Source organism: Manihot esculenta, chromosome 8 (assembly GCF_001659605.2).
Source record: "Manihot esculenta cultivar AM560-2 chromosome 8, M.esculenta_v8, whole genome shotgun sequence".
NCBI classification, from domain to species: Eukaryota; Viridiplantae; Streptophyta; class Magnoliopsida; order Malpighiales; family Euphorbiaceae; genus Manihot; species Manihot esculenta.
This window is the reverse complement of record NC_035168.2, coordinates 7,188,802-7,199,518: the sequence shown is the minus strand read 5'-3', so window position 1 is coordinate 7,199,518 and position 10,717 is coordinate 7,188,802. Positions and strand designations below refer to the sequence as shown.

The 10,717-nt window shown below is 34.3% G+C and overlaps 1 protein-coding gene across 1 annotated transcript; it reads right to left on the bottom strand.

Annotated features, from left to right (window-relative positions):
• Window positions 1-709: 709 nt before the first annotated feature.
• Window positions 710-10,513, bottom strand: LOC110621735 (microtubule-associated protein 70-1). Its single transcript, XM_021766021.2, has 11 exons — window positions 10,167-10,513; window positions 8,393-8,478; window positions 7,010-7,075; window positions 6,731-6,901; window positions 6,417-6,587; window positions 6,173-6,328; window positions 5,926-6,072; window positions 3,701-3,772; window positions 3,076-3,609; window positions 2,796-2,971; window positions 710-1,004 (listed from the first exon to the last, which is right to left on the bottom strand). Exons 1-11 carry the CDS (start codon window positions 10,390-10,392, stop codon window positions 986-988), a joined length of 1,824 nt encoding a protein of 607 aa, XP_021621713.1. The 5' UTR covers window positions 10,393-10,513; the 3' UTR covers window positions 710-985.
• Window positions 10,514-10,717: the final 204 nt, after the last annotated feature.

Genomic DNA, 10,717 nt, shown 5'->3' with positions numbered 1-10,717 from the left:
TATCCCTTCCTTAATTTCATCCAACACCTTATGATACAATACTGCTATTTCTTCATTACCCAAGCTATGGCTTTGTGCTGTTAAATTTGGAGAGGAAATTGGAATGCACCAATCACGCTAACTCCCAGACACATTGTCACAACAGTAATAATATAGTCTTTTGGATTATTAATTGATTTTGAGATTCTAATTCCAGCTCTTTTTCTACATCTATAACTCACATTCAACAACCTAATATTCCACCCACCTATATTTCCACTAGAATCATACCACATTTTCTCTCCAAATAAGATAACTAGATTTTTCTTAGATTTAAGGAAAGAAGAAGACATTCCTGCCTTTTTCTTAAACTTATGACATAGGAGATAGAAAAGTTAAACTCACAACATAGAAGATGTAAAGTTCTATATTTTCTTGATTGCCATATAAAATGACGAGAGAAAAGAGAGATATAACAAATTAAAAATTTCAAATTGATTTAGAACTTTTAAACATTAAAAGAAGATTATTTTTGAAATACAAATTTTCTTTCTCCTCCTTTCTCACTATTAAAATTAACAATAGACAAAAATTATCGGTAAAAAACTAATTAGTTGAATTATTAAAATGTAAAGAATGTTTTAATGTGTTTTTAATTCAAGAAAAGTAATAAATTTTCCTATACCATGAGGACTAAGCAGTAATTTTTCTTAATAATAAGAATAATTCATGACAAACCTTGTATATTAGATTCATGGCACACTGGATCACAGTGATTTCTTAATTTTAATAATTTTGATACAAAACATATACACAATATTACTGATTCCCTTAGAAACCTAGAGTCAGTGCTTTACAAATAGGCTTAGCTGCCCGATGGAGGCAATTGAAGAGGCTCAGCTTAGGGAGAGTATAAATACGACAAACCACAGAAACTTGTTGGCTGCTAAGTTAAATCAAGAGATAGATGCCCTTGTCTGCTCATTGTTGCATTTACATCAGTTGCCTATGAATTTCTTGCATACCTGAAATAAATGTATCACTTACATTTAACAAATGGTTGCATAGCTATCCCAGATAATTCTACACAGATAAAGGAGTTAGTTTCATCTCAAAATCCATAATCTTTTAGAAAATAAAATTATTTCACATTTCACCTTGCACAACGGCAAAAAATACCAACAATTACGTAATGACCCTTTGTCAGATGAGAACTCAGGTCGGGTGAAACTCTGTAAATTCTCATCTGATTATCAATAAATCAGCAATGTACATGAGGAAGGGACCTCAGTGAAAATAGCAATTTAGATACTACTGCTCATCTGCCAAACATGTATCATTCATAACCTACATCACTGGCAAATGCAAAACAAGCCTACTTAGTGACAAAGGCAGTAGAAATCTAGTGAATATTACTTAAAACCACGTAAAACATATAATATTAATTATAATTTGGATTTTTATAAAACAAATTCAATTATCCATGCTCCTGAATTTAAAAACACTCAATCAGCGGTTACTTGGGAAATTTAGTATCCCAAAACCCATACTAGGAAAACAAGTTCATGAAACCAGGAATCCACTGTTATTGTTTTCTTGTGTCACAACCTCTTCTTCTGATTTGTAACACCAAAAACAGGTGTAAATTTCTCCAAAAATTCAATCATTTACGCAAATCTGTGTTTTAAACCAAATCTTTTATTAAAGCGTTTTAGACCAAGTTTCTGAAATCAGATGCAATTTTATCTAACTGAACAAATTGGTCATAATTGAGATTAAGAAATAATATTATATTCATTAAAGTTAAAATATTAACTATAATGTTTTCTTCCCTTTCCCTTGGTCTTTCCCAAAAGTTACCCCCTTCCCAGATTCACAAACCACAACTTCCCCCTCACTGCTACTATTACAACCCACCCCCTCAACAACAGAGATCTTCCTAAGCAGCAGGGCCAATGCGTGAAGAAGAGCCAAGCCACATGTTTCAGATGATGATTTCGAGCATTCCTTGTGTTGGATCCTCCAACAGAGCAACAAAAGCTTCCAACCAACTCCAAAATTTGGTTTGAGTTTTTCAGTGATGGGCAATCCTCGAGCATTCAACACGAGTCCTATCAATCCATGGTCAATGTGCATCAACGAAAAACCAAATCAGCTCCAGGGTCCTTTGGCTTTCGGAGGCAACCAGCCATGCAACGAATTTGGTTAGGGAGGGAGAGAGTGAGAGAGAGGGGAAGAAGACCAAGGGAGAGACAAAGGAATGCAACAGAAAAAAAATATATATATTTTTAGTGAATAAAATAATATTTTTAACCTCAGCTTTTATCAATTTGGTCAGCTTGGTTAAATTTTACCATTGTCAGGAATTTGGCCTAAATTGCCAAAATTAACTTCGAACAAGTAACAAATTTGCACAATAATTTGGATTTTTGGTATAATGGGACCCAAGGAAAAAATTTATATATTTTTAAATATGTGTTTCTAAAATGATTGGACAAGAAAAACCAAAACCAAAAAAAATAGATATCAAGCAGGAATAAAAATTTTTTAATTTAGTTTTCAAGTTTTGGTGTGGCATCCAGTTTTCTTTTGAAACCACTAGATTTAGGACACCACTCTCCCATAGTGTAAAGGCAGCCAAAGAAAACAGAGTTAAAGGAAAAACCAAAACAATATCTTACAGCCAACAAAATCCAGACTGCAGACCAGTTTTCTTGTGGGATGTATAATGGAATCACTCTATCTCAGACTAGCAAGCTTTGTGTTTTGGGCAAAGCTCCAATTTGTAATTAAAATAATAATATAAGCAATGATACCTGGCAGAAAGTAACTGAGCAGCCCTGGGAGCACTGCTGCGCCGCGTTCTATGATCACGCTCCTTGCTAACCTGCATAGCAGCAACTTCCTTTTCCATGGCAGCCATTTCCCTTCGCATCTTTTTTGATTCAACCTCCATTGCTTTGTTTAATGTATCAACCTTCTTTGCCAGCATCTGTTTTATTCGAAATTTGAAAAAACAAAGCCCATCACTAACAAAGGAGTAAGAAGATGGGCTGCAACTCCAGGAGATAAGGGCAATTGGGAACGTTTTCTAACCTCAATGGCATCATCCTTGTCCTTGAGGCTTTGATCTTTTTCCTGGGAAGCTTTTCTCAAAGTCATCACCTCTTTCTGTAACATATCATACAAAATTCCTGAAACACAATCCTCGTGCTCGGATTTTGATTTTTCCATTGGCAACCCATTAGCAGGTTGCTCACAGACAACAGTTTCACTATTTTGGGTCTGATTGCTGGTGCTGGTGACAGCATTGTCTGCACTCATGTTTTCTGGAATAAGCTTAACTGCATCAACTGATCCATTACCTCCATCAAATGATCTTGATGATGCCTTGGCATGCCTTAATAATGTCGCAGTGTTATTAGAACGAAGAGAGCCAGCTTGTAAATGTGATGCTTTCCTTGACAAATAGCCATTGGATGATGATCTGGAAAAATTCTCAGCTCCACCAAAAGACTGACGCCGTGATTGCCCACTGCATACATTTCTTCCTTCAAAAGTAGCACGGGAATTACCATTAGATGCTTTAAGCCTTTCCTCCAAAACCTTGAAACGTAATTGATATTTTTCCTAATCAATCAATAAATGTGCTTTTTAGAGATGGCTATCGAAGAAGAAAATAGAAAAGTACAAAAAATGGATTACAAGAATGGTAACTCACTTTCAATTGGGATTCTGCCTTTGCTGTGCGCTCAGCAACTGCCAATTTATCTCTAAGCTGCTGCATTTCCCCCTACAAGAGAACCGAAATTTGTAAAAATGAATTGACATCCTGCAGGATTTGCTCTTTCATTTTCTCCTCATCTTTTGTTTAGAAAAATGTAATACAAATAACTTAGCATTAATATTCAACTTCCTTGGGCGCTTATTGAATTTGCAAGAAAATATTTCCGTGTCATAGTATAGCCAAATATGAGACTAGCTAGCTCCATCTAACCATAGGTCAATGTAAGCCTCTTCCCAAAAGACACTGCATTTGCTTTGAATGAAGAAAGAATGGATTAATTTGAAAATACAATCATATATTTCCTCAAAAGAGATTAAAAAAAAAAAAGATATAGCATGAATTAAACTATGTTCAAATATAATAATAAGAGCCAAGACCATTTGCCCAGTACATTGGAGTCCTGTTGCCTTTTCTTTAACACAGATAACTCACTGATTTAGTTAGTAAATATAATAAAATTTTTGTACAGACATTGTAATTTAACGTCCTTGAGATCTGATTATGCTTCAGTTATTAAAAAACTGCAAAAAAGTTCTATTAACAGAAACATTTTTCACTTCAATTGGAATACAAATCTTGAAACATGCTTTAAAACTTGAATGAGCTAATTTTGGCATGTGAATTTATCAAATGAACAGAACTAATAACAATTTTATATGTACACATCTTTTTGTTGCATCTGTTGCTGTTGCAAGTGATAATTACACAACACATTAATATTTGTGTCATTTATTAAAAAATAAAAAATTTTAATATTTTACAGAACCATAAGAGTTATGGCCTTTTATATTTGGATAGATCATTTATAGCAAATATGTATTCACATTTCAGAAGTTAAAAATTCTAAAGAATCACATTCAACTCAAAAGAATTGGCTAGTCCTTTGCGCTGAGCACTTCTCGGTTATAACCAAAAATATGAACCAATCCAGTTCGTTTTCAATTGGTTCGGTTATTCATTCTGATCAGTTCAGTTTAAATTTCTAATAATTTTGGTTTTTCATTTGGTTTAGCCATTTTAGTAAAAAATCGAACCAAACTAAAGTTCATAAACCTACTTAGTGCTGCCGTTTCTGCCCTCATGTGTGTGTGTGTGTATACATATATATATATATATGAAACTTTATCATAAAATCTAAATCCCTAATTCATCTTCTTGCAGATTTGCGGCCTCTCGCCTCTCTGGTCGTGTCTGAAAGATAGAGCCATGATAGATGAATAGGAAATTCAGCCTCTGGCCTTATAAACTCTCAAAAGAAATAACTTTGTTGGGTTACCAATCTGGGAGCTTATTTTCTTTGATGCGGTCTTGGTTATTTTTTGTATAATTTCTGAATTTTGAATCTACTCATTTTGTAATTATTTGTGTTCATTTCATTTCACTGCGTTTGATGATTTGAGTTTCATCATGTGGAAACCCTCAATTTTGAACTGTAACTGGTTGCAGAACTCTTGATTTTGGGGATGCATGCTTATTTTAGAGCTTAATTTCATTCTACGATTTTATTGTATTGCGTTGATTGGGTTTAGTTGTTGGGTATTTGGAATTTTGGCTTTGTTCTATGAACTGAAGCATCATCAATGGAGTTGTCAGAGAGAACAAACCGATTATAACCAAACTGATGTCAATTTGTTCCAGTTTTTTAGGTTCAATTAGTCTTCACAACTCAGTTCGGTTCTTCAAAAAGTGAACTTTCAGTTTTTGGTTTTTTTCAATTCGGTCTATAATTGAACCAATGGATTGCACATCCCTACTAATCCTGTTAAAAATATAAAAGAAATCATTGATTTCAGAACAATTTTCATACTAACAATTTTCAATTTCACTCTTATTGAGAATGTTCAATTTAGCCCATTTTAACTTTTTGTCCCCATTAGTCCAGAAATTTCAATTTAACCCAAATGTCAAAATTTCAAAGTTAAATTTTCTGATTTCCTGATTCAAACCAAAAATCATAAGCTCAATTACTTGATTTTCTTTATTTTTAGGCTAAATTGAATTCAAACTGAAACTTCTAGGCTAATTTGAACAAGATAAAAATGACTAAATTGAATATCACCAGTACAAGGATGAAATTGAGCATTAAGCCTATTAAGTATTGAAATACAATATTATCCATAACAAAACTTTAGGGGAAAAATCATCGAGTCATAAGTTACCTGAAAAAATCTTCTTTCTTCAAGCCATTGCTTTACTGGCATAACTTTATCATTGCCATCCTTCCACTCATTTGCAACTACAGTAGCAACTCTGTTCGCACTAACCTTTGCACGAGCTACTTCACGTTCCAGTACTTTTTTCTCCTCCTGTGCAATCATAGAAGTAAGAAGCAATTTGAAGCACAACAAATACTCGGATAACCAGTGGTACTGGAAAAAATGAAGTTCTAAAACTAGCAGTCATTACATTCATTTCTTGCACTCTTCTCTGGTATTCACGCACAGCATTAGCAGCAGCGCCTCCAGATAGGACAGCCTCCTCAAGCTCTCGAACAGTCTGAGTCAGCTTTTCCACCTCAGCAACCTTTTGGCGATGCATTTTGTCCAGAATTTTATTCTCCTCCTGTTATTTGTACAAAGATGAGTCAAATAGATGCCACTCACTGATAGCCAACAATCATGGCCAACAGAATAGTTTTAAAAGGACAAACCTGGCATATTTCAATTTGCTTCATTAACTCTTGGTTTTTGTTTTGCAGATCATCAACTAAGGATGCTTTTGCCAAAGCCATCTCGACGGTTTTCTCTGCCTCAAGTAGAGCAGCTTCCTTAGATTTGGTGAGGCGATCAAGTGCTCTATTGTCATCTTGCAACTTTGCAACCTAATGAGGCCAAAACATCATGCATTAACAGAAAGCATTTACCTCATTACTTTTCATCATGCATTAGCAGAAAGCATTTACAACATTATGCCCGTGGATAATATAACTTGCAAGATCAATAAGAAACAATTCTAAAATTATACCTCCAGCCTAGCCAACTTCAATTCAGCCTCCAGCGGAGTGATAATGGCCTCAATAGGAGGCATGTCATCATCTTTCTGAGCAGCATGTACTCTTCGAAGTGTTGCTTCTGCAGCAAATTGGGCTGCCAAAGCGGCTTTTTTCTCTTCATTTATTTTCTTAATTTCAAGGTTCTGCAAATCATGACATACTCAACATTTTAAGCAGAAAACAGTGTTGAAGCTTGGTAACAGAAATGAACACATTCACCAGTCAACTAAAGGTAATAGCTTGAAACATACCCTGCTTTCCAGAAGAGCTTCTGCAGCTTTTAGCTTTTCATCCACTTTATTTAGCTCGTCTGTAAGCTGAAATTACACGTACAATACAAAGTAAGCATCCTCATCATGTGGAAGAAACTATCTTTCAACTATGGTTGTCAAATTGAGGGGGGAAAATCCTAATTTCATAATGAAGAAGCAAATCAAATCACAATATCTAGTACAAATTAATTCTCAAATATATATAAAACAATCATAATGTAACATATTTTGACAACTATGGGGCGATCACATGGCCAATCAGAAAGGCACTTGCCTGTAAAGCAAGAAATTTTTTCCATGTCCCACTGTAAGCAATTCTATGTCCACTGGTAACTTTGGGAATACCAGATTGGAAGTAGAAAACAGACTCATGCGCATTAGCAAAACAAACTTCTTTTGTTTACTTTTAGGTAATGTGGTTCTTAAGTCAAATTTTGGGGGGACGATTTAGGAGTCTTTTCATGTTAACGAGTGAAATTAAATTTTGAGTTCTACATCAATTGAATATTACAACTTGGCAAGAAAAATGAAATGGGCAATCAACTGATTTACGATTGACTCAGCATTCATTTAGGTTCATTTTCAACCGACAGATTCCCATGGGTTGGGTAGGGAATGGAACTGAATCATATGATTTGAATGTAGAAGTATATCATTCTAATTTCTAACAACTCGATTTCAACACATCAAACTTCAAATCACTCAGATTACAATTAAATATACTGTTGTATTGATAACCTTTTCAAGAATAATATTAAGTGTTAAAAGAAAGATCATAGATATGATGCACTAGAGCAACAGCCTTCTTTTCTTACTAAAACAGACATTCAACACTAAGGAGCAGAAGGTATCGTCAATGTAATTTGAAGTTGTCGATGTAGAAAAACTGAAAAGGTGATTTTTTACATATTACATGTGACGGGATCACAATATGTGTACGTAAAGAAAATTACGCTAACAACTCCATTTTTCTATTAAAAGATATACAAGTGATAAGAATATAATTATCCACAACAATCAAAACATAAAAGAAAAAAAAAAGGTTTGTAGAGTTGAAGTAAATTTCGGCCCTTTTCTTGTTCCTTTTTAATTTATTAGCACATCAAATTAATCAAAATAATAGGAATAGAAAGGCAGGCAAGCACATGATGTGTACACATGCAACAGCTACTTGATCTGTCAAGTACATTCAAATTAAAATCTCAACCAAAAACTACCATATCTCTAAAGTAATTATTGGTCTAGTCTCTGGTGTGAACTATGAAACATTGGAATAAGCTTTATCAAAAAAATTTTGCAGTAGATGATGCCATTAGCAATATAAACTGCAGGAAATTGACGAAATAGACAAATTTATATTACCTCCTCAACTGCCTTCTCTTTCAAGCGTTCTGAATTCTTCAAGGACTTGATTTCTGCAAGGGCTTCTCCCAATTCCCTATCTCTATCTGCAAATATAGGACACAACACGGTTAATTACATCGCAGAATTACTCTAATCTTGTATTTGACATCAAAACAACTAAAAGCACAAGGACCATAGTGATTATGTTTCCTTTCCATTTAAATGTATTTAAACAGTGCTACTCCATGTTTTGTTGATAAAAGTAAGTTCTTCCTATAACCATATTAGAAGTAGCAAGCCAACCAAAACAAAAGAAAGCAAATCCCAAAAGACCAGAAGAAACTAAAGCAATTGCTTTTCACATGTAAATATTTGATCAATGAATAGCAAATTACCTTGGAAAGGAAAATCTAGTCTGAATCTCTCCAATTTGGAGAAAAGTTAGGGAAAAAAAGTGATAAGAAAACAAATGGAGGAATCCTTCTTTTTGTTTTCCCTCCGACTTAAACAAAGAGGAAGAAGAATATATTAAGATATCCTTCTCGATATTTCCTTTTACATTTCTTTCCTCCATCAGTTTTCTTCCCAGACAAAGTGCAAGAGAAAGAAAAATTGAAAAAGTGAACACATTTTATGGGTAATAACAGCTCTTAAAATAAAAAGGCAGTTTCCTTAAAACTTCTAATGAAGCCTTGTTTTTAGAAGTAATCTAATTTTTACACCTCATTTTTTAAGTACAAAGGAAGTTGTATATAATAGTAGTGGCAGCAGCGTTATAGCATATAATACCATAGTCAAATTTTGGTATCTTCCTTTTCAGTTCTTTTATTTGAGGGTCCACATGGGTGGATTCACATTTGAAATGAAGGTAGATTCGTATTTGTTTTTCAAGTGAGAAACAAAACCAACATAATATCAAACTCAACTAATCCTTCAATTCAAATCCTCATATGGATCTCGAAGAAACTCAAGCCCTCTTCTTTCATTTGCAATCAGAAAGGTATACCTAAGAATAAGACAGTAAGAACTTATGCCAGCAAATAAGCTGACCAAATTCTAAAATCCAAAAATATTACCTTTGTTTCCTTTATCCTGAGGAACTTTGTAAAGAAGTTACAATCTGATAATAACAGGATTTGACAGATGGGATTCTCTTCTAAGCTTTAAGCAATCAGACAGGTAGATCACCCTTCACCCCCCCCCCTCCCCAACCTACCCCCAACCCCTAGGGCGCCCATATAAATAACTATAATACCCTTGTACTTTCATGAAATTATACAGATTAACTTCGCAGAACGTGCATTGAGCTTACAGATAACTTTCTTCTTTGCATACTATAGATAATTCCCACACCATTGGCGGCCACTCCATATGATAACTTATTGTACTTCTTGGACTTCTTGAACTTCTAGATGAGTTCAGTCCTTCCATAAAATACAATTGAAAGATGGAAAGTCTTATCTTTTTTTCATCAACAAATCCATTCATACAAATGAAAATTTTATAGAAAAAGGTAAACAAGTCGATACAAAGTGAACGCAGACCAAACAATTGGCAATTTTAAAACTTTATAAAAGAAGGATATAATTATGAACATTTGCCGTATCAGACGAGAAATTACTACGCAAAACATTTTCATTTCAACAATATCCTTAACAATTCTAATTTCTGACTTTAGCTTATAAAAAGCCTTATCCATTATCTTAGTATATAATTAATACAATAGAAGAAAGTAATCACATTTGATTAGTTTTCTCGAGAAAACAATATTTTTATTTTCCAGGAAAAGTACCTCGGACTTCGTTCTCTAGGCGGTTAAGCTCAACGCGGACGGGATCAGAGCCGTGCAAAAGTGTAATAATATCATCGACATCCGAACCGGCCCGTGAGATAGCTGTACCGGCGGCGGGGTTGGCGCTGGGCTTGGATTTGCGTGCCTTGAAGGAACCCGACGAAGTAAGAGCCGGTTTGGCCAGCTCGGCGTCCCCGTTGCTGGTAATGTAGTGGTTGGCTGACATCGGAGAGGGAAAAAGAAAAGATTCGGTGTTGCCTAGCTCATAAAAAGTTAAGAGTGGAACTAGAAAAACCAGAGATATTTTAAGAACCCAACTATGCCGAGAGAGAGAGAGAGAGCGCAATTTGAGCATTAATATGGGTTTAGGCGGGGGTTTAAATGAGAGAGAGAGAGACAGAGGGAGGGGGAATGAGAGTGATTAGTTTAAATAAAGACCAATTTATCATTTAATCCCTATTTTATCAAAAAATTAATTGATCATCCTTTAATTTTTTTAAAATATTTTTAAAATTTTAAAATATATATTAATTAATTTTTTAATTTTAACT